The sequence below is a fragment of the Numida meleagris genome, chromosome 25, assembly GCF_002078875.1.
Source record: "Numida meleagris isolate 19003 breed g44 Domestic line chromosome 25, NumMel1.0, whole genome shotgun sequence".
Classification (NCBI taxonomy): domain Eukaryota; kingdom Metazoa; phylum Chordata; class Aves; order Galliformes; family Numididae; genus Numida; species Numida meleagris.
Genome location: NC_034433.1, coordinates 1824297 through 1847399, shown reverse-complemented (window position 1 = coordinate 1847399; position 23103 = coordinate 1824297). Strand labels below are relative to the sequence as shown.

General features: G+C 59.9%; 4 protein-coding genes across 11 annotated transcripts in view; 3 read left to right on the top strand and 1 right to left on the bottom strand.

The window, feature by feature from the left end:
• Positions 610-2291, top strand: GOLT1A (golgi transport 1A). Its single transcript, XM_021377454.1, has 4 exons — positions 610-1524; positions 1613-1791; positions 1921-1984; positions 2157-2291. The coding sequence occupies exons 1-4, from the start codon at positions 1306-1308 to the stop codon at positions 2193-2195; spliced, it is 501 nt and encodes a 166-aa protein (XP_021233129.1). The 5' UTR covers positions 610-1305; the 3' UTR covers positions 2196-2291.
• REN (renin) lies at positions 6197-11653 on the top strand. Of its 2 annotated transcripts, XM_021376930.1 has the most exons (10): positions 6197-6800; positions 7302-7455; positions 7594-7717; positions 7877-7995; positions 8140-8336; positions 8696-8704; positions 8987-9109; positions 9632-9776; positions 9853-9951; positions 10300-11653. In XM_021376930.1, the coding sequence occupies exons 1-10, from the start codon at positions 6700-6702 to the stop codon at positions 10459-10461; spliced, it is 1233 nt and encodes a 410-aa protein (XP_021232605.1). In that variant the 5' UTR covers positions 6197-6699; the 3' UTR covers positions 10462-11653. The 2 variants fall into 2 exon arrangements, with proteins under 2 accessions (XP_021232605.1, XP_021232604.1); XM_021376929.1 differs by having other exon boundaries at positions 9853-10389.
• On the top strand, positions 12982-21047 carry ETNK2 (ethanolamine kinase 2). The gene is made up of 8 exons (XM_021376928.1): positions 12982-13290; positions 16377-16636; positions 17092-17229; positions 18229-18371; positions 18460-18543; positions 18891-19066; positions 19637-19710; positions 19827-21047. The coding sequence occupies exons 1-8, from the start codon at positions 12997-12999 to the stop codon at positions 19897-19899; spliced, it is 1242 nt and encodes a 413-aa protein (XP_021232603.1). The 5' UTR covers positions 12982-12996; the 3' UTR covers positions 19900-21047.
• Positions 21426-23103, bottom strand: part of SOX13 (SRY-box 13) — a 33807-nt gene continuing 32129 nt past the window's right edge. For 6 of the 7 annotated variants that reach the window (XM_021376900.1, XM_021376895.1, XM_021376896.1 and 3 more), the window contains exon 14: positions 21426-23056. In XM_021376900.1, the coding sequence (XP_021232575.1) occupies positions 22780-23056 (277 nt within the window). In that variant the 3' untranslated portion in view covers positions 21426-22779. The remainder of the gene's footprint in view (positions 23057-23103) is intronic. The other variant, XM_021376901.1, reaches the window with a different exon arrangement.

The following is a 23103-nucleotide window of genomic DNA, read 5'->3' as shown; positions in this document are numbered from 1 at the left end:
TACTCATAGGATCCCAGGAACCCCGCTCCCGAGCCTCCCGCAGCCCCCTTAGCTCATAAAGCTGGCCCTTTATTTTGCTATTACATGCCTTAATATATGTTTTATGGAAAATTATACATTTATAATATATATATATATATATATATATGGTTTTTTTTCTCTCTCTTCTTTGCTGGGAGGTAGTTTTGCGCTGATCTCTCCGCGGGGTTGTTGGCCAACGAGTTCCAGGAGCGGATTGTTTGCCAATTTATCAGAAAATTAAAAAAAAAAAAAAAAACCACCACCAACAACAAAAAAACCCTATTTAAAAAAATATATATGCGCATATATATATATTTTTTCCTGCTTTTATGAAAAGCAAAATCTATTTAAAAATAAATAAATGAACAAATAAATAAATAAAAAACGTATATCCAGAGACTGTAAGGTGGAAGAGGTGACGCCTTTCTTTCCCCAGTTGGAGTGCAGGGCAGAGCCCTTTGTGCTGGGGGGGGTGGGGGTGGGATGGGTTCATCCCTCTGTGTCCACATCCCGCAGCTGCAGTGCAGTGGAAATGGGTCGGTTTTTTTTTGGGGGGGGGGGATTTTTTTTCTTTTTTTAATACAAAACGAGAAGGACAATGGTGACAAAAAGCAAAAGCCAAAATTCCCAGCAGGATTTCTTTCGGATGCAGCTGCACAGCCCCCAGCCGAAGCAAAAAATCACCTTGATCCGTGGCGAACGTGCGAGAAAACCTCGATGGATTAAAGCATCCGCTCTGCAAATGGAGATGTGGGGGGAGCCGGGGGTGGCACGTGCCCCATAGGGAGATCCACCCCCCAACCCCGTGGAGCTGTGGGGCTGTTAATGATCTGCAGGATGACGTGGGGACTAAAGGGCTTTCCAAGGGTCACTGCTGGGAAGCGCCCGGCCCGGCGGAGCACTGGGGCAAAATGGTGACTCTGAGCGACTTCCAACGTGAGTGGGCACTGGGCTGGGGTGCTCGCTGGGTGCACAGCGGGTGCTGACCCCTCAGTGGGGCTGGGGGAGGGTGGGGAAGGGGGAGGGATGACAGCGAACCCCGTGGTGCTGGTGCTGGGGGCACAGGTTGGGTGTGTTCCATAGGGGGAGCGGCACCGTGGGGTGGGGGCTGTGGGAGGAAGGCAATCAGGGAGGTGCCCGGCCCCTTGCCCCCAGCAGAGCATCTCCTCCACCCTCCGTGCAGCCACTCAGGGTAGTGTCGGGGTGGCCTTCCTCTTTAGCTTACCCCGTGATTGATTCTGCATCCCGCAGCCTCCCTGGGTTTATAGGGTTTACGGCCTTCCCATGGCGCTGGCTCGTGGAGAGAAACCACAAGGGCATCTCTGGGAGGGAATGGGATGGGGTGGCCCTGAGAAGAGTGAGGGGAGCAGAGCAGTGAGCCCAAAGCCTCGTCTCAGCCCATCGTCCACAGGGATCGGTGTGGGGCTGGTCGGCTTCGGCATCTTCTTCATCCTCTTTGGGATGCTCTTGTACTTCGACTCGGTGCTCCTGGCCTTTGGGAACGTGAGTATGGCACGGGGAGGGGGGATCACTGGAGCAAAGGAGCCAGCGCACAGGGCTGCTCTCACCCCTCCCTGCTGCCTCCTCCCAGATCCTCTTTCTCTCCGGTTTGGTCTTCATCATCGGCTTCAGGAGGACCTTCACCTTCTTCTTCCAAAGGCAAAAGATGAAGGGCACCAGCTTCTTCCTTGGGGGGGTCCTCATCGTCCTCATGCGGTGGCCGCTCTTGGGGATGCTGCTGGAGGCTTACGGCTTCATCACCCTCTTCAGGTCCCACACAGCCCAATCCACGCCACCAGCATCTGCCATGGGGTGAACCCCCCCCCCTGCAGATTGCTGCCCATGGTGCAGCGCTGCTCCCCGGCCCCAGGCTTAACAGAGCCTTTCGTTTCGGTGCAGGAGTTTTTTCCCCGTGGCTTTTGGTTTTTTGGGCTCGCTGGTGAATATCCCCTTTCTGAGCAAGGTGAGCAGGGTGCTGGGCGAGGCGGTCACCTCTGGGTGCAATCCTTGGGGGATACACACTGCTGGCATGGCCAAATTAAAGCAGCATCGTGGGCGCGCAGGAGAAGGTCAACACGGTCTCCCTGTAGCTCTCGGAGCGTTGTGCTGCTAATCAGGATCCGTCCCTCTTGCAGCTCTTGGAGAAACTGGGTGACAGCAGCTCCATAGTGTGACCACGGGATGGGTCACGTCACAGATGGGACAGCACGAATGATCCCTCGGTCCCTCGGTCGGAGATGGCTGTGCTGCAGGGACGGTGCCTCGCAGGCTGCGCCAGGCAGGCTTTGTAATTATTATTATTATATATTTTATTTTTTTTGTCTTTCCCTCATGAGAGCTGGACTTAATTAAAAAATGTGTCTGAGACCGTACCGAGACTGTACTCCCTTCCTGGGGCTCGGAGCCTACTCCGCTTAATGCCGCTAAGAAGCATCATGGCCATGGCTGGTGGTGACACAGAGACCTTCCCATGGCTGTGGTTGGAGGTGACATGGAGACCTTCCCATGGCCAAGGCTGGAGGTGACAAAGAGATCTTCCCATGGTCAAGGCTGGAGGTGACATGGAGACCTTCCCATGGCCAAGGCTGGAGGTGGCAAAGAGACCTTCCCACGGCTGTGGTTGGAGGCAGTAAAAGGACCTTCTTATGGCCATGGTTGAAGGTGACACAGAGACCTTCCCATGGTCAAGGCTGGAGGTGGCACAGGGACTTTCCCATGGCCAAGGCTGGAGGTGGCACAGGGACTTTCCCATGGCCAAGGCTGGAGGTGGCACAGGGACCTTCCCATGGCCAAGGCTGGAGGTGACACAGAGACCTTCCCATGGCCATGACTGGAGGTGACATGGAGACCTTCCCATGGTCAAGGCTGGTGGTGACACAGGGACATTCCCATGGCCGAGGCTGGAGGTGACACAGAGACCTTCCCATGGCCATGACTGGAGGTGGCATGGGGACATCCCTGTGGCTGCAGCTGCCTTCCCATGCGTCCAGCGGGACCGTGGGCTGCTCCAAGCAGAGCCCAGGGAACAGCGGGAGAGGGCAGGGGAGGTTAGGAAAACACCCATTAAACCACATTAACATTTCATAACCTGATCGGGGGAGAGTAAATTACCCCTTTGAAATCCAGCGACCACGAAAAAGCAAACGACATGCAAGGTTATTAATTAATTGAGATTTTGGGGTGGGAGCGGGGCCGAAGCACTTGTAGGGCAGCACACGGGGCTGCTATCTGAGCACTCATGTTTCCCACAGCCCCATTTCCCATGGGATGTACCAAGCCAGGAGCAGGGCTGGGGGTTCTGGTGGCAACGTGGTGAGCCCGGTGTAGGGACAACTCAGGGTAGGGGACAGGAACTGCTCTGCCTGGGGTGCAGAACAGCCTCTCTCCAGGAGAACAGGTTGGGTAACCCCACAGCTCTGCAGTCAGAGGTATGAGCTAGACAGATATGAGCCAGGATTCTATGAGCACTTGATGCAAACCAAGGAGTTTAATTAAACCAGGGCAATCACATCGAAGCTGGCCCCTATGCGCGTGTACCTTGCTTAAATGGCAAGAATTAATTAATGAGTTTGAGTTCAACCTGTTCCCTCCTGATTGGAGCTCAGCCTCGGCGTGCTGGCAGTGCAGGCAGGGTCTGCAGCAGGTGGAAGCAGATTTGGGATCAGCTCAGCTGATGTGGGGTGGTGTCTCCTCTGCCACACCTGGGGTTCCTGAGCTCTCCAGCAGGGATAAAGCATGGCAGCCCCTTGGGGTTGGGGGCTCTTCTGCTGTGTGTGGGGCTGTGCTTATGGGATGCTGCTGTCTGGAAGGGGATGTCTGTAGCGTGAGTGCTGCCCTTCTCCTCTTGAAGTCTCCTCTGCAGTTTTCTGGTGTGAGCTTGGAGGAAGGCAGCTGTGGGACTGGTCCTGCTGGCATCAAGGCCAGCTTTGGTGGCAAAGCACTGAGGTTTGGAGCTGGGCAGCTGCTTGGAGAGGCCAGGTGGGCTCGGCCTCTGTGCAGGTAAGGGGGATTGGCAGTATCCCCAGGTGCATTGCTGTGATGCTGTCTCTGCCTCCATACAAAAACCCTCATTTGGGCTGTAAAGCAACTTCTCATGGCCAAGCTGCACCTTCAGGGTGTTCATGAATTTTTTCTCCTGTGTTCTTCCCTCTGGTTCGATAGGATGCTATGTCAATGTGCCCTGCTGGAGCGGTGCTGGTTTTAAGAAACCATTTGAGGTGAAGCCTTGACACTGCTGATGTTGGTGGCCCAGTTCCCCCAGTGCTGGTGCAACACGGAGCCTTCCCAGCCCTTCCCAAAAGCTGCTTTTGTCCTCGAGCTTTTCAGCCATTCAGAACAAGGATCTCACAAACCTGTATGTGATTTTCTTTCCATCGACAAACTCAGAACTGGGGAATTGTGTAAAACACGTGGGGAGGACAGCAATACATCCCCCAATTTTGCTGTTTCAGAGATCCCTCAAGCAATTCAGTGCAGCTTCCTAATGATGCTGCTTAGAGGGAGAGTGTTACAGGCACCGGGTTCAGATTCTTATTTTCAGAAGTGCTCAGCTCAGCCAGACGCTGCAGAAGAACACAGCTTCCTTGCAGGGAATGCATTTGGTTCCCTTTGGAAAGCATTTTCCTTTGCTTTTAGCTGAGTGCTTTGGCTCCTTGAAAGCAGGTAGGAAGCCACTGAGCAGTGTTCCCCTTTGTATTTCCAGATATATTTTTTTTTATTTCCATCTCTGTAGGATGTGGAACCGTATGGAGCACCAACCTGCAGCCGGCTTCCATCGCAGCAGCGTGCAAATCAACGGGGGGAATTTCAGCTCTGCCTGAAGTCCTCCCATCCTGAGCCCCTGCAGTATCAGGGTGGGATGATGTGGCGAGCAAAGCTCCTCGGTGCTGTAAGGCTGCATGGGAAGAGCTCAGCATCTCCCCTGCAGCTCTGCTCTCCCAGGGGGCAAGGGATAACATCAGCAAGTCTCAAAGCAGCTGATGCACCTGGGGCTGTTCCTCCTGTGCTGCCCTCCAGCAAGCTTAGCAGTGCTCCTTCCCCTGCAGCCCTGGGCACAAATGAACCCTTTGCTGGTTAGCTGAAGCCCTGTGCCAGCTCTTTCCATCGCTGCTCCCGTGCACCAGCTGCCTGTCCCACTGCTGGTGGAAAATGCCTCGTGGGGTTTTTCCTTGCGTGGAGGAAGGTTCAGTGCACAGAGGAGCATCCTTGGGGTTCTGTGGATGCGCTCCCCCTGGTTACAGCAGAGCTGGAAACCCCGGAGCCCCATGGGCTCTGTGCCCTGTGTTCACCTTCCTCAGGCTGACGTGGCCCCTTTAGAAGTGACGCTGTACCCCAAAGCTCCTCCTCTGGGGACTTATGAGCACTCGGGATGCCCGGAAAGGGGATTTATGCCTGGTGGCTCCTTGCCAGGGGCCGGGCTGCTGCCTCCTGACCCTGTGAGGCTGCCCCCAGTGACGCAGCCCTGGGGCCTGGCATGGGAAAAGACGTCAGGGCTGGGAGAAATGGGGCCGTGCCCGCTGGGTTCAGCCTTCTCCTGGCTCCAAACACTGCGACCCAAAGCCTCGAGGAGTTTGGGGTGGAGGATGCTGTGAAGCCCCGGGTTTGGAGGTGAGGTGCAAGGGGTGGGGGGGGAGGGGTCCTCCTTGTGCCCCCCACATCTGTGTCCCCAGGTGAAGCAGTTGCCCTGAGCAAATCCTGGCTGCAGCAGGAGCACACCAGTGTGTTTGTGTAGCTGAGGGCTTCGAGGAAGGGGCAAGTGTGTCATCAGGTTTCTTATGAGAACATTTTTATTGCTGCTGCAGTCATTTCCCACTGAGGTTCCCTGGGTCCTGAGGTCAAGTGCTGGGCTTGGAGCCACGGGGCTCAATCCAGCAGCCAACCCCAGTGCACCAGGGCTGGGTGCTGAGCAGGGAACTGCAGCACCACGAGCTGGGAGCCAGCAGCACACCTGGTGCTGAGGAGCCCTCAGTTTGCTGTCTGCATCACCTGTGTGTCCCCACCCTGTGCAAGGTTGGGCACCCTGAGCTGTGCTGGGCTCCTGCACACTCTGCAGCGATCACCTCCAGACCACAGTGTGCCTGGCCAGGCTGCAGCTGCTCATAAAACTGCAACGAGTTCAGCTGTTCTCTGCACAAATCTCTGCTCCCTCACTGGTATGAGGAAAAAGAGGGGGGGGGGGGGGGGGGCTTTTCCCCTGTGCAGGGCTCAAAGCAGCCCCCATGAGGGCAGCAGGGCTTGATAGGTTTGTGGCCAAGTCTGCATGGCCAAGGGATTGTGGTTGCCATTCCCACCCTTTGCCCTATAGGAAATCCCCCATTCCCCTCTTTTCTCTGCTCCTTGGCAGCACAGTCGGACCAGACCTGAGCCACCACCCCACGTGCCCACACCTCTTTCCACCTCTCCTGCATGACAGCAGCAAGCACCTGGCCCATGCCCTGCATGCACCGTGTTAGTGGTGCTCAGGGCTGACATGCAGCAGCACTATGAACTGCAGAGAGTGTGGGTTAGCAGCTCCCAGCTATTCACAGCTGCCAGCCCTGATAACTGGCTCTGCCCACCTACAACCGTGCTGCCCTCCAACTGGGAGGAGAAACCCACGGGGAGGCAGAAACACAGCCTATAAAAGCATCCTCCCTTTTTGGGATGCGGGGAAGCCTCTGGTGAAGGAGGAAGCACGAGATGCTGGCAGGAGGCAGCAGGAGGGTGCAGCAGTGTCTGCTCATCGTGGCCATCGCGTGGGGTGCCGGGTTCTTCCACTCGCCAGCCCTGGCTTTGCAGAGGTAGCATGTTGCTAGAGGAGCACGATGCGCTGGGTTTTGCCTTCTCCTTGTTTTTTTTCTGGTGTTGAGGACCACAGAGCTCTCCTCTCTGCTCCTCCAGACCTGCTGAGAAACACCTTCCCTCCTCGTCCTCCTCTCTCTGGCACTAAGCACTCCTCACCCTCCTTGCTTCTCTTCCCCTCTCCCTCTGAGCGCTGCGTGGCTCGGCAGCACCTCTCCTTCCAATCCAACCTCCGGAGCCAGCACGACGCCTTCCTCTTGCAAAACCGACGAGCTGAGCCTCGGGCCGAACTCAGCATAGCATGAGCCCCCGGTGTGTGTGTTGAGGGGGGGGGGTTACCCCTGCAGCTGGGTGACCCCTCCCCGTGTCCGCGCATCCCTCTGCGGGGCTGGGACCCAGCGGGCGGCTGCTGCCACCTAGAGCCCGGATCCTCCCGGAGCAGGGAGCTGGGGTCTCCTCGGGGTGCCCCCCACCCCCGCAGCCCCCTCCTCTCCCCGCAGGATCGCGTTGCGGAGGATGCCTTCCATCCGGCAGACGCTGCAGGAGATGGGCGTGAAGGTGTCGGACGTGTTCCCCGAGCTGCGGCAGAGGCGCGGCGGGGCGGCCGGCCCCCGAAACGGGACAGCCCCCACCCTCCTCACCAACTACCTGGATGTGAGCCCCTCCCCACGCACGGGGATTTGTTGCCCCCCCATTCTCCCCACCTCACAGGTCCCGCCAGCTGCAAGAGGATCCCCCCCCCCCACCGCCCCTACACCCCGAGTCATTTTGCTGGTGCTATGCTTCTTCCAGACGCAGTATTACGGTGAGATCAGCATCGGCACCCCCCCGCAGACCTTCAAGGTGGTCTTTGACACGGGCTCAGCCAACCTGTGGGTGCCGTCCTGCAAGTGCTCCCCCCTCTACAGCGCCTGCAGTGAGTGCCGGGGGAGTGGGGGGACACACTCTCCAGCTTCACCCTTTGGTTTCCCAGTGGATGTGGGCAAATCCCTTCATCCCAAGGGATGCTCGGAGCTCTTGCTGGCCCCGCTGCCCCCTCCCTCGCTGTTTTTGATGCCCTTCTGCCTCTCCCCAGTTTCCCACAGCCGCTATGACTCCTCCAAGTCGCGGACGTACATAGCCAACGGCACGGGCTTCGCCATCCGCTACGGGACAGGCAGTGTCAAAGGCTTCCTCAGCCAGGACGTGGTCATGGTGAGGGCACACCCTGAATGTTGGAGCAGCTGGCTCTGCTCCCCCTTATGAGTACAGCCATTTACCCAAGAGTATGGGGGCTCTACTGGGTTTTGCCCTCCCTCCCCTCGCATCTCCATGCAGAGACCCTTGTGCCCTCCCCAGGTATCGGACATCCCCATCATCCAGGTCTTTGCTGAGGCCACGATGCTGCCTGCCTTCCCCTTCATCTTTGCCAGGTTTGATGGGGTCCTGGGCATGGGCTACCCCAGCCAGGCCATCGGTGGCATCACCCCCGTCTTCGACCGGATCCTCTCCCAGCAGATCCTCAAGGAGGACGTGTTCTCTGTCTACTACAGCCGGTGGGTGTCAGGATGGGGAGGGGGTTGCTTTGCAGGGCTGTGGGCATTGCAACCTCAGCAGTGCTGGGGCAACAGCTTGAGACTGTGAAGAAGCCACCCCTGGGGCTGTGGGACCCAGGCAGGGTGGAGGGCAGCCCAGCAGGAGCTGGGCTGGAATGAGGCAGCACAGGAGACAGATGCATGCCCAAGTAGAGACTGTAGCTTCATCCCATCTAAAGATGCATTCCTTAATAATGAATGAGTCCCAAGGATGCTAGCTGCCGTCACAGCCTGGTCTGGTTGCTGCTCGAGTGCCCTTGGCACTCTGGGATGCAGCCACCCACAGACCAAGGGCTCACAGAGCATCTCTCTCTTTGCAGAACCTCGAAGTAAGAAGACAAAAAGCACGAGCCCTCTGGAAGCAGCACCCACTGACAGCACCGCAGACCCCAGTGCTGACTCCTATAAGCTTCAGCCCTGCGCTGGGCCCTGCCCTCACCTGTCCTCAGCACCCACCTGCCCCATTCCTCACCCCTGTGGTCTCACATCCCCTGCACTAACCCAGGGTTTCTCCTGCTTTGCCACTGCTCACCAGGCTGACAGCACTGCATGCTCCCTGCCCCAGGAACCCGGAGTGGAGGAGGGTCACCCCGCTGTGCTTTGCACCCTAGGAACGCTCCTCTGAAACCCGGTGGGGAAATCATCCTGGGGGGCACCGACCCAGCCTACTACACCGGGGACTTCCACTACCTGAGCATCAGCAGGAGCGGGTACTGGCAGATCAGCATGAAGGGGTGAGGATATGGGGCACATCATCCAAATCCTGCAAACCACCCTGGGCACGTGAGGGTGGGCTTGAGAGAAAGGGGCTTTGGGTGGTGGGGTGCTCTCTGCTCTGGGAGGGAGGGGGAAATGGGGTCAGTTCCTCCAGCACAGAGCTGTGCCGTGATGATGCTCAGCTCATCTCACAGTGCTGGGGAATGCGGAGGGGGAGGCACCGTGGGCTGATTCCACTTGGAAGCTGCGGTGGAAGAATTTAACCCCTGTCAGCCTGCAGGAGCAGTGCGAGATGCTGAAACAATCCTGCTTTGTTTAGCTTAAAAAAAAAAAATAAAAAAAATACCACCACCACCACCACCACGAACAACAAAAGACGCATGATGAAGCTTTGGTTTCGCATTTGAGGAACTTGAAGGGAGTGATCCCAGGGGGTTTGTGTGCTGGGGGCACTGGGACCAGCACATGCTCTGCCCAGCTGCTGCTTCTGAGCTGTGGTCATCATGAGAGTTCAGGGTCTCCCACCCCCTGCGTCCCAGGGTCTCTGTAGGGGATGAGATCTTGTTCTGCAAGGAGGGCTGCTCAGTGGCCATCGACACCGGAGCATCCTACATCACCGGCCCGGCCGGCCCTGTGTCTGTGCTGATGAAAGCCATCGGGGCAGCAGAGATGACTGAAGGAGAGGTGAGCAAAGCCCTGCTGCACCCCCACCCTGCTCCCAGCCCAAACCCGGGCTCAGCGCTGCCTCCTCCTCCCGCAGTACGTGGTTGACTGTGAGCGGGTCCCCCAGCTGCCCAACATCTCCTTCCACCTGGGTGGGAAGGCGTACACACTCGGAGGCTCAGCCTACGTCCTGCGGGTAAGCTGTGTCCCTGTGTGCGGGCAGGAGGGCAGGGATGGGATGCTGGTAGGGATGCACTTGTCCTGCAGCATCCATGGGGAGAGCAGTGCAGCATCCCCAGAGCAGCTGCAGAGCGATGCTGCTCACTGTTTCCCCACGCTCTCCTGTGCCCCGGAGATGTCCAGGTGAGGCAGAGCAGCCTCTTCCTTCTTCCTTGGGTTGGGGGGATTTGGGCCAGCAGAGCCAGGCAGGGGTATCTCTTAGTGGTAGAAGAAAAGCTGATGCCAAGCACAAAGGGCAGGGCATGCACTGAGCTGGAAGTCTCCCTCCTGCCGCCTCTGCCACGGGGTCTGCTCCTCTCTGCAGCAAACCCAGTACGGGGAGGACATCTGCGTGGTGGCTCTCTCAGGGCTGGACGTTCCCCCCCCAGCTGGTCCCCTCTGGATCCTGGGCGCCAGCTTCATCGGGCACTACTACACCAAATTCGACCGTCGCAACAACCGCATCGGCTTCGCCACCGCCCGCTGAACGCCTGGGGGGGGGCAGGAGCCAGCTGGGAGGCAGGAGCATCGCCGGGGAGAGAGCGATTCAACATGCAAACGAGAGCGGCGCTTCCTTAAAGCACAGCCACCTCCTCCCTGCACTGAAGCAACTGCAAAGCCTCGTGTTCTCCCACTCCAAAACCCCCGCTCTGCTTCCCGAGAGCCTCTGCTGCCGGGAGCATCTCAGCGAGGAATCAAAGCGGGAGCCTGCAGCTGGAGCTGCACCTCCGGGGGCTTTGCAGGGTGATGTGCAGTTGTGCAGCGGGCACTGCTGGCTGGGGCAGAGGCGCTTGCAGGTTGCAGACCCCGTGGAGTGATGTTCACTTGCCGATCTTGTTGTTCTTGGATGGGAGGAAAATGAATTGGTATCACCAGGCTGCTTACAGCGCTGGTTCTTTCAGCTGGTGTTAACCCTGCCCCTCTCTGTAATTTAATATTAAACAACCCCAGAGCAGCAAGAAACTGAGTGTTCTGAGAGGAGGGAGAAAGGAGGAAAAGTTCCATGATGGGAACTGGGGAACAAGTGTTCTCTGCTGGGATCCACCGCCCCAGCTGCTGTGGGGCAAGAGGGGCGGGCTGCTCTTCCCAGTTGTGGTGGAGAGCTGAGAACCAGCTGCAAATCCAAGTGCTTCCCAAAGCCAAGCAGTTGGCAACATGCTCTCACCTCGCCATGGCCGTGAGCGCAGCTGAGCCCTGGGAACACGCCTGGAACGAGCACAGCAGGAGCAAGTTGAGCGCAGCCGCTTGCAGAAGCTTCTCCTCCTCACCCCGCCACCAGCCGTGGCTGCTGCTGCTTTCCCAGAGCCGACCCTGGGGATGTTTGGGAGCAATTCTCCTTCCAGCACAGCATGGGATGCTGCCAGCCAGGCTGCAGCCTTGCCAGCCTCCTTTCCTGCAAGGCCCAGGCTCTGAGCAGCGGCCAAGCGGCTGGTTTTCACCCTTGGCAGGGTGCTGGGCAGTGTGTAGCCAAGCTTGAGTATTTAAACCTCTCACCATCAAGCTGCACATCCCTGGGATGGGAAAGGCACCCGGGGTGCTTCTTCCTTGCTTCTTCCCATCTCCTTCTGCAGCGCTGTGAGGCAGGGGGAGCAGTGGGGACAGCTCTCTGGGGGGGGCAGAGGGAAGGGGCCCCCACCCCCCGCTCTCACCCGGTGCTTCCTGAGCACTGTCCCAGCGTTCAGCTGCTCTGCAGCACAGGAAACCCAGGGAAAGGGGAGAGGCAGCCTCGGGGGGAGGGGGGGGGTTGGGGTCTGCACAGGTCAGCTCCGGAGCCACAGCCTTACAGCCATAGGGAGATGCTGGAAAGCGATGGGTCCCACCCCAGACAGGATGCATCTCTGGGTCCGGTTCTGCTCCTGTTCAGCACATTTGCTCGGAGCAGCGGGAGAGAAAAACGCCGGGGCTGCTGAGGCGCGGTGCTGGCCCTTCAGCCTGCCCATTAGCACCTCTAATAGCCTGGGCCAGGGCGATTTCCTGGTGCCTGCTGCGCAGAGCTGGCTGCAAGGCGCTGCTAACCCGCAACTGCCCCGTATTAACACTTGCGATCGTTACAGGCAAGCAATTAGGCCACGCTCGGCCCGGCAAAGAGGCCGGAGCAATTACGGCCATCCTATTAAAACTGACAGCGCTCTCTCTATATATAGCAACGCAGGGAACTGGTTTATTTTCTTCCCCTTCCTTAAACGATTTCCCCCCGGTCTCCACGGTCCATTTAGCCGGTTGCAGCCGCAGCCAGCTGTAAACTTTGGAGGGGGCATTCTGTGCTCGGAGCTGTTGTTATTTCCTCTGATAATGAACCGGGGCTGGCGGGTGGGTGATGCTCTCCCTCTTAACTCTCCAGCCCACCTGGAAATCCCTGCTGCTGCGAGGGGAGTGTATTGTCTGGATCCGGAGAGGGCAGCACAGAGAGAACAGGTGGAGATCATAGAATGCGATTTTTGGGTTCGGAAGGGACCCAAAAGGATCCACATTTGGGTTGGATGGGACCCACTGAGTCCAGCTCCTGGGTGGAGATCACAGAACGATGGAATATTTTGATTTGAAAGGGATGCAGACGAGTCACTGAGTCCAGCTTCTGAGCTGGGAGAGATTAACTGGATCTAACTCATGGCTGCACGCCATCCGGTCCCCAAATTGTAGGATGCCACCCACTTACCTCGGGGTACAACCTGCACCTTGGGGTGCAGCATCCCCACCCAACCCCATCCTCACCCCACAACCTCGCTGCCGCAGCCCTGCGCTAACCTCCTTTCCCCCACGTTTGAGCCCCGACCCCAAAGCCCAGCCCCGACCCCTAAGCCCAGCTGCGCGGCACCGAGCTGCCCAAATCCCCCCGAGACGCCTGTGCTCTCGGGGAGCTCCGGGACGCAACCCGCAGGTGCGCGGGGCGGGGATGCCCGGCGGCCTCGAGCACCGCGTTCCGAGCGCTCCCCGGTGCGGGGTCGGTGCGGGTCCCGCTGACCTCACAATGCGGGCGGGCGCTGGTGCGGGAGGCGGGCGGTGGGAGGCGGGCCGGTGACTCATGGCTTCCCAGCGGCGGGCGGCTCCTCCCCGCGGCCGCCGGCCCCGCGGCAGCCCCCGGCACATGGGCCGCGGGTCGGGGCGCTCGGAGCTGGGGATGGCCGAACCGCCCGGCCGCTGCCCGGATTGCTGGGAAACGGAACGGGGCGGCGGTAGCGGCGGCGGTGGAAGTCGCGGGGTTCCCGGCGTGCCCCAGCTCGGTGTGTTGGTGGATGAGGGGGACGTGCTGCCCGGAGCGCTGCGGCTGATGCGGGAGCTGAGACCCAGCTGGGAGCCGGCCAGGGTGAAGACCAAGGTACGGGGGGTGCACGGCGGGGGGGGTCCCGTGAGGGCGGCTGTAGGATGCACTGCGGGGGCTGTAGGGCCTGACGAGGAGGGTATGGCACGCCGTTCTCACAGGGGTTGAGCAGGTGTGCAAAGCTCTCGGACACCGAGCCCTCCCCGCCGCCCCGCAGGCTTTGGGGACGCCATGAGGAGTCACGGAACGGGGACCGTGGATGCAGAGCGTCCCTCGGGGCCGGAGGCGGGGGGTGGTGCTGTCAGCCCCCGGCATCGCCCCGCAGGTGCTGCGCTGCACGGCGGTGCCACCGGCCACCACGCGTCACAGCTGCAGGGCTCGTGTGGGTTAGCTGCGGGCTTGCACTTTTTCCAGGTCGGTCCCTTTGCACAGAGCGAGTTTGGATGGGCGCTGGCATCCTGCACGGTGCGGGGCTCGCTCGTCCCAAGCAGGCACAGCGGGTCCTGGGGCTCTGCAGCCCTCGTCCTCCTCCACTCTTCTGCCCCGGTGTGCCGGGTTGTGGGTGCAGAAAGGAGGCTGCTGGGGGCTGCATCGCCATGGGACGTGTTGGGATGGGCATGGAGCGGGCAGGCGGCGGAGCTGGACGCGCTCAACCACACGTACGTGTGCATGCATGTCCTCTGAAGGCACACTCTTCCTGTGTGCCTGGAGTGCCATTAAAAATGTATTAATAGCCAAGTGTAATTAAATACAAGAAGCTGCAGGAAAATACATATACGAAAGGGCAGATGGTAAGGGACAGGAAGCTTGGAGTTAGAGTTCCTCAGGCTGCATAGTTGGGAGGGCAGGAAATGTCCCGAGTGCCATGCAGCACCTCGCATTGCTCTGCAGTGCTCAGGGGGAACCTGGAGGGAGAGGGACCACAGCTTCCTGGTGGCCAGGTTGTGCCCAGGCACCGGAGTGGACTCTGCATTCAGCAGCAGCCCGTGTGCGCTGCGCGTGTTTTTAATTTAAAAAAGGAAAAAAAAAAAAAAAAAGAACGAAAGAAAACTTCGGAGATGTTCGGGGGGGGGGAAATCCTGCGGTTGCATTTCTCTTTGCAAGAGATGGTCGGGGAGGATTGGAGCGGTGCGTGGTTCTCGGCTGGTTCCTGTTAGCTCCCCTCCGCAGACTGGAGCGGTGCCCGCTTCACGCCGCCTCGGTGCGCGGTGTCGGGGCACAGCTGCCTGCAGGGACTGTACCAGGCTGTGCCTGCGGCGTGGAAAACCCTCCCAGCACTTGGGGCAGGGTGCAGAAAACAAGGAGGATGGGGGCAGGTGCTCGGCCTCATCCAGCTGAGGAGCCCCGTCCTTTTGGCTCTGCTTCCCAGGCAGCAGCATCTCCGTGCTGGAGCAGCGTTACGGTGACTCAGCCAGCAGCACTCACACTTCCGAAGGGAAACAGCAGCAGCGCGAGGATTCGGGCATGGCAGAGGGCCCTGCTGTCCCTCCTAGGCTTTGTTTTTAGCCTAACTTTGGCAGCAAGGTGCCCTGCTGCAACAAGGGCCAGCGCTGCTGTGATGTGCTCGGTGCTCAAGGAGAGCCAGCGTCGGCATGGGGACACGGGGCTGCAGGAGGGGACACTGGGGACAGAGCTGCACCTCTTCAGTATCTTTGGACAAGGCTCGGGGGTTGCTGTCCTGTTAATTGCTGCGCAGCTCCTGGTGCAGTTGCATTTGCTTTCCCCCCCACCCCGCCCCACTGTGCTGTGGAGGAGCTGCCCCCAACCTGGGCACGCAGGTTGCTGCCGAACCACGTGCGTGCAAGTCTCCAAAATGAATGGCCTGGAATTCAAAGGGGATAAGGCTCTGTAATCCCCTTAAATCCACGGGAAAGGGCTGACGGGCCCCGTCAGGCAGCAAAACAAGGTGCTGCGTGGACCTGGCGTGGAGGCAGCGCTGAGCACCTCGAGGAGGAGCCGCTCACCTGCAGCTGTGCACGTGCTGCAGCTGGCGGACGTCGGCACAGCGCTGCAGCACCTGCTGCCTGCTGGATTTCTGGAGGCTGGCAGGGCAAGGAGAGCTGAAATCGTGGTGGAAACACAGGTTGGCTGGCTGGGAAGAGCAGCTTGGTTGCTTGCAGCATCACCCTGCCCAGCTGCGGGTGTGAGGATGATGGGCACCGCAGCCCGTAACGCCCGGCTGTGTAATTCCAGTGCCGAGTTTCCCTCGGCAGGCTGCATAGGGAAGCCCTATATATAGGCACCCCATATAGGAGCGTGAGTTGCCAAGTGAGCCATCTATAATTAGCTGTCCCACCCCCGAGCACCGCTGCTCCCTACCACGCACCCTCCCAGCATCACACCGGCTCCGTCTCGCCAAACAGCGAGGAGATGAAGGGAGAACGCACCGGGGATGGTTCCCCTCCGTGGCCGAGCATCCCACCCGGGTGATGGGGACCCAAACCCCTCGCCGTGCCCGAGGAGGGGTAGTGCAGCCCGGGGCAGGGTGAGGACCCCGGCGTGGGAGGAGCGGGGCCCGCATGTGCGCGGGCAGGCGGCCAAGTCGGGGCTCCGGGAGAACAAAACTCTCTTTCCATCTGTGAGGAAGCATCAGAGCAATGACAAGAGACGTCCCCAGCAGAGACGTCCCTGCCTATCAGCGACTCGTGGCCCCGCGGGGAGGGTCAGGAGGAGGAGATGGGGCGGTGGTGTTTGCTCAGCCTTGTTTGCTGTGCTTTCGGTGGGGTTTTTTTTTTGCCAAAAGGTTTGCGTGGGTTCTTTTTTGTTTTTTTTTTGGGGGGGATCGATTCCCAGGGTCGCTGAGATGCCGGCTGTGCTTGCAGCGCATCTCTGAGCAACAAGGTGAAAAACTGCAGCGGGTTTCCCCCCAAGGAAACCACTCATGGTTTGATGCAGCTGAAGCCTTGCGCCCGTGCAGAGCCCCAGGTTGCGCCTGAACCCTTACAGACTCATGCCACCTCCCGCAGGAGCTTTCCCTGCTTTCCTACTGCTGCATGTTTCCCTTTCCCCATTGCCTGTGGTTGCCAGTGCTGCGTTGCTTTCTCCCTGGACCCTGCCCACGGGAAGGGGGGGGGGTTCCCAGCGCCCACCCCCGCATGGCAGGGATGTGAGGGCATCGCTCTGCCGCCCCTTCTCCCCTGCAGCTCTTCACCGACGGCATCACCAACAAGCTGGTGGCCTGCTACACGGACGAGGACATGGCCGACGCCGTGCTGGTCCGCGTCTACGGCAGAAAGACGGAGCTCTTCGTGGACCGGGAGACGGAGCTGAGGAACTTCCAGGTGCTGCGTGCCCATGGCTGTGCCCCCGACCTCTACTGCGCCTTCCAGAACGGGCTGTGCTATGAGTTCCTGCCCGGCATCGCCCTGGGGCCCGACCACGTGCGGGACCCCCGCATATTCAGGTGCACGGGGACCCCCCAGTGCTGGGGCATATGGGGTCAGGGAGGAGGGAGCAAGGTGAGGTGGGACCAGGTTTCCAGCTCTCTTCCTCGCTGCCTTTGCTCCAAACTGGCACCTGTGCTGGCACCCAGGTGCTCTGGTCCTATCCTTCCCTTGCCCAAACCTGGGTGGTGGTGGGGTCGGATTCCCTGGTGGCCTGCACCCTGGTGGGGCTGAGTCAGCAGCTGTGATTTTACAGCTTTTTGTGAAAAGAGATTGCATGAGGATCGTGGCTTCCATCTGAGCTCACCCTGGAAATGTGAATGCTGACCCAGACGAGGGTTTGAGATTTTTCAGAGGCTCAGAGCTGGCACGGAACAGGGAGTTAGCTGGGCTGCGTGTGTGTTTTGGGGCTTCTCTGTCGAGCCATCTCCATCTCCCAGCTCAGGCTCTCACCCACACCTCTGCTCGCTTCCAGGCTGGTGGCCCAGGAGATGGCCCGGGTCCACGCCATCCACGCCAACGGGAGCCTCCCCAAGCCCATCCTCTGGCAGAAGCTGCACAAATACCTCGCCCTCGTGAAGATGGACCTCAGCCCAAAGGTACCCAACCCCAGGTAAAGGCAGAGGGATCCCAAAGAGCCAGGCTCTGGCTTGGGCACCCGCTGCCCACCCGTCTGTAGGTCTTCCTCCTACGGGACGTGAGTCCCCAGGTAAAAGCCTCTGCTGGAGACTGGGCTTCGTGAGCAGGGGTTTGGGGAGTGCTGGTTCGTGGTTCCTCTGTGAGCAAGCTTGTGAACAAACTCCTGAGAGCTGGGGGTGCTCATGGGATGGAGGCATCCTCAGCTGCCTGCTGCAGGAGGAGCTCTGTGCTGTGGCTGCACAGCACCTGGGCAGGATCCGACCTGAGCCATAGGCACCCACGTGCTGCAGTAACCCTCCTCCTCCCTGTGAACCTCGCCTGTGTTTTATGCCATCGTTAGAATAAGACGAAGCCCAAAGCCCTTCTTACAGTGGGATCTGAGCAGCAGGGTTCTGCTAGCGTTGCTGGAGGGGATGCTGGCAGCCCAGCCCCATTTCAGAGCGCTTTGTCCCATTGCTGGGAGCCCGGGTTCGCGTCAGGTGAGTGAGGGCACGTCAGTGAGCCGGGCTCCGTGCAAGGATGCGGGCAGCCCCCAGAGGTGGCGGAGGTGAACGAACCCCAAAGCAGGAAAATAATTAACCCAGTGTCTGGGATGGGACGCAGGGCTGCTCCCAGTGCTTTACCCAACTCTGCACCTTACATGCAGCCAATTTGGTAATTATTAACCGGCTCCTTTCTTGGAACTGCAGCTGCAGAGGTTACCGAGTATGGGGGCTGGGGGATTCAAAAAATTCCCATCACCTTTGGGTCAGTCTTAGAGATGAAGGGAAGGGCTGAGGCTGTGGCAGGAACCCTGGGGACCACGGAGGATGTGCCAAGCACCTGAGCTGAGCTTCCCTACCAATCCCTGCTCTGTGTCACTAATGAGCTCGTTTATAACATGCACAGAGGGAAGCGGGGGCAACGCTTCCCCTCTGCCCCTATGGGAGGTTCCCCGTGAGCAGAAGTGATTCCGCCCCTTCCCCTTCCCCAGCCTCCACCAGGACGTGCCCAGCCTGGAGATGCTGGAACACGAGCTGGCCTGGATGAAGGAGACGCTCTCGCAGCTGGGCTCCCCCGTCGTGCTGTGCCACAATGACCTGCTCTGCAAGAACATCATCTACAACAGGGCGCAAGGTCGGTGGCAGGTAGCGGAGGGGTCACTTTGTTCCTCCCACCCCCGATGCCGATGGCTTCAGCCCCAACCCACTGCTTTGCTTTGCAGAGCACGTCCGCTTCATCGACTACGAGTACACTGGCTACAACTACCAGGCTTTCGACATTGGGAACCACTTCAATGAGTTTGCAGGTGAGCTGGCTCCTCTCCATGGCACTGAAGCTCCCCCTGGGTTGGAGCAGCTCCCCACTATCCCCCCCATCCTCGAGGAATGGAGGAGGGACCTGCATCTCTTGACCCACGATGGGAAGTGGACGCAGTTCCTCGGGTGATGTGCATGCCAGCATCTCTGCTTGCCTTGGTCCTCTGGAACTCAGCTCTATTAACCATGCGGGTGCCTCAGATCAGAGGGCTGAACCCCACTCAGTGCAAGCCCGGAGCTGCGGTGGTTTCGCTCACACAGGGAGAGCCCCTTGGCCACGTCACTGTGCCCTGCAGGAGCCATCCTGTGGCCACCACTAGCCCCTCTCCCCTTGCAGGTGTGAAGGAGGTGGACTACCGCCTGTACCCCAGCAAGGAGACCCAGCTGCAGTGGCTGCACTCCTACCTGCAGGCCTACAAGCAGCTCACCCAAGGGGGACAGGGAGGCGCCGGGGTCACCGTGTCCGAGAAGGAGCTGGAGGCTCTCTATGTGCAAGTGAACAAGTTTTCTTTGGTGAGTGCTGGAGGTGGGAAGGAGCTGACTTGCCCCCACGTTCTCCTTCTCACTCGCAGGGTTCGGGTGCAGCTGAGGTGAGGGCTGGGGGCATGTCCCACAGAGCCTGGCTGGGGCTGAGCTCCAGGGCAAGGTCAGAGATAGCGCTGGGTGGGGACACTCGGATTGCAGTGGGGATGGTTGGCATCCTGAGCAGCTTGCTTTTGCCAAGAGCATTTACAAAACTGGCTTTCAGAGAGGCTGAAGCAGGAGCTACCTGTGTTTGACAGCTGAATTGCAGCCCCTTGGACTGAGGCAGGGAGCTGTGCACCAGGATGTCTGCGCTCTGCCCTCACCCCTTCCAGCAGAGCTGTTTGCTGGAGCAGCAGGGACCTGTCCCAGCGTGGCCAAATCCCCCATTGGTTGTGGGGTCAGGAGGGACTTCCAGCAGCAAAGCTGAACCCTGAACACTGCTGCTGCTCAGCATCCTTCCTGCTGGCACCCCTCACCCAGGCTGCCATCCACCCCTGGAGCGTATAGAAATCCATGCCTGGGCTGCACTGCTTCTGATCCCTGCTCTGTCTGTTGCAGGCGTCCCATTTCCTCTGGGCATGCTGGGGCCTGATCCAGGATAAATACTCTACCATAGACTTTAACTTCTTAAGGTGAGTCCGTGCTGAGCTCTGCAGAGCTGAGGGGACCAACGTCCAAGCGCTCCGTACTGGATGGATCCCACGACCCAGGCTGGGTGCGTGTCTCACGTCCATCCCTCTTTTGGCAGATATGCAAAGCTAAGGTTTAGGCAGTACTTCAAGATGAAGCCGGTGGTCACAGCCCTGCAGATCTCCAAATAGCAGCTCTGGCCTGTGGGACCCGGAGCTATTTTGTCCTTGCTGCGTCCACAGCCCTGGCACCTCCCTCGCCCCCTCCCCGCCCAGGGGTGAGGGCAGGTCCCGATGGTGGGAAGGGGGAAGAGGAGCTTTGCCCCAGCCACCGATTAAAGGAGACCCTGGACATACTCAAGACTGGACCATGAGATGCTCAAGAGGACCACGGAGAGGTCCGTGCCTACGCAAGGACGCCTCACCACCGCCTTACACTGAGCCCAGCTCAGCCCCGCTGCCCGGCGGCCCCATACCTTGTTGGCATCGCTGCTGCTGGGCCTGGCACTGGGAGGAAATGGGACCCCTCATCCATCCCTTCAGGAGCACCGAGCGCTGCTGGGATGCTTCAGCTGCCCCGTGCTCACGCTGTGCCCGTCGGCTTCGCTGTTCCCTCTGTCCCCTCTGCCCTGCCTGCTCCGTGCTCTCAGGCTCTTGCCCCCCCGAAGCCACTTTCCATAGGTCTGTGTTCACCCCAGAGCCGGGGCTGTCTCTGAGCACGGGACCTTTTTCCAAGCAGGACGGGTGCTGCTGCCATCCGGCTCCAGGCTGGGCCGTGGCACTGCGAGACAGCAAAGGCAGCATCCTCAGCGATGCACCAAGCACTGCTCTGTGCTCAGCCTGGGGCTGTGCCTCCCCACGGCCTCATCAGATTCACTTGCAGCATCCCACAGCGCAGCAGAGGGGCTCCCAACCTTACCCCCCTCCATGTCCCCCAGCGCTGGGGGGCTCAGTGCAGCCATGGGTACAGAGCTTGGCTGCCCCATCCCTGCGCTCCTCTCCCCTCGGTGCAGCTCGAGGCCCACGTGAGATGCCCTGGCAGGAGGTGGATGGAGCCAACCTGCCCAGAGTAGTGGGCACAGCTTTGTCCCCAGCTGGCATTTGGCTGCTGTCCCCCCTGCAATGATGAGCCCACCCCACTGAGCAGTGCCCAGCTCGCGCCAGTGGTGGTGCATCAGGTGGGGGCTGGGGGACACGGTCACTTGCCTCGGCCGCTTGGCAGATGCCATGGGACAAAGCATCTGTCCAGGGCGCAGGAACCTAACCCAGCAAAAACCCGCGACTTTTGTTGCATCTGGTGTTCGTTTTGGTGCACAATAAAAGCTGCTGGTAGCTGGAAATGGGGGGCCGATGGATCTGTGGTGCCTCACGAAGGACTTGGGCTGCAGCAGGAGCTGTGGGGGGTCTCTCAAAGGGTGTGATGCTGCTGTCGTCCCCTCCCCCCCCGGCAGAGCTGTACCCCCACTCTGGGCAGGGCAGTGCGGAGCATTTGGCTGCAGGAGGCAGCGAGCAGAGGAGGCTGAGCCCCAAATGTGGGACAAGACAGGTGAGCAAGGGGAAGGGAGAAGAGGGCAGGGGAAGGAGCGAAGGAACAGCACAGAGAAAGCATCGTATGGAGCTGGAAAAGGGGTGGGAGGGGGGGAGGAAGCCCCCATATCTCTACACTGGAAGCCTGGTGAGATCCTAAGCCCCCAGGTTGGCCAGCCCCAGCCCCGAGCTCTGCTCCAAAACATCACTTTTATTGTGCCAAGGGGTGGGGAGGGCAGTTTGTAAACAAGAATGTGAAATATACAGGTTAAGTTACTCGTCGTCTTATTAACAAAATAAAGCTCTATCTATATTTACAGTCTTTAAAAAAAAAAAAAAAAAGAGAAGAGAAGAGAAGAGAGAAAGAGAGAGAGAGAGAGAGAAGAAGAGCTGCCCCCTCGGTGCGCACGGCCGCATCCAGCCCCCAGCCTGAGCTGTGCGATGGGGGGGAATAAATAAAGCCCGGAGAAAGGGGAGGGGTGGGCGAAGAGGAAGGGCCCCCACCGGCTGCCGTGGTGCAGGGGAGCAGCAGTGCTGCTGCAGCCCCTTGCACGGGCGTGATGCACGCAGCGCGGCTGTGCCTGCCCGCTGCCACACGGCGGTGCACGGGCTCCAGCGCTGCCTCTTGTGCACCCGGTGCCGCACGCGCAGCCACCGCTGCACCGGCACGCAAACCCTGCGCTGGGTGCGTGGGTGCTGAGCGGAGCTGGGTATTATTATTACTTTTTTTTTTAATGGCTGCTGTTTTTTTTCTCTCCCCCTTGCTGTTTCCACGACGCACGGGGCGAAGCCTGCGCTCGCGGAGCTGCGGTGCAAAGGGGAGGCACCGGGGGATGCACGGACCCAGCGCGGTGCCATGCACTGGGGCTGCCCGAGGGCTGGGGCACGGCCAGGGAACAGCACCCGCTTTATTTACAAAGTGGGACAGAGGGTCGGGAGCATAAAGGGCTCCTCAGTGCCCTTGGCTGGCGCTCGGGTCAGGGAAGAGCTAAAAAAGGCTCCGTGGGAATTCACTGGCAGGCTGCAAGGACCAAGGGGGAACCGTGGTAGGGTGGGGAGGGCTGGGTCGAGCGGGGCTGATGGGTGTCCCCATGGCCGGGGGGTGGTGGGTGGCACGGGTAGGGAGTAGAGGGCCGGAGGTTTTCCCGCATCCCAGTCCCCTCAGGTCCTTACTGGGGGCTGCAGGGGGGTGACCGCTCGCTGGGCACCCGCATCCCTGAGCCATCAGCTCTCAGCTGAGCTGCAGAGCCCCATTCCCTACAGCAGCACCGGCACCGCCACGTACCCAGACACCCACCACCACCCACCACTGCTCATCTCATCATCAGCAAGTGGCTGCCGGCTGCGCGGGGTCAACAGCGCACATGCAGGTGGGTCCCTGCCCTCCCCATCGCAGCCACCCCGTCCCATCCCATCCCATCCCATCCCATCCCATCCCATCCCATCCCATCCCATCCCATCCCATCCCATCCCATCCCATCGGGGGCCACCTCCGCGCAGCGCCTGGTGCCAGCCAGCCCCGCTGCCCCCCCCCCGCCCGGCCCCTCAGTCCGTCAGCACCACCAGCTCGCCGTCGCTCTTCTCCTCTCCCTCCGAGTCCTCCTCCTCGCTGTAGCGATACATCTCGCCGTCCGCCACCGAGTGCCCGTCGTCCCCGCCGCCGTCGCCTTCCTTCAGGCTGCGCGCGCTGACGATGACGGGCATGCTGGGGTCCACGCCGCGGGGCAGGTAGTGCTCCATCAGCGGGGACGGCAGCTGCATGCCCACCGGCCGCGGGTACAGCACATCCGAGGAGCCTGGGGGCAGCTGGCTGCCCTGGGGACTGAGGGATAAAGGGGGAGGATGCCATCAGCGGGATGGGAGCACGTC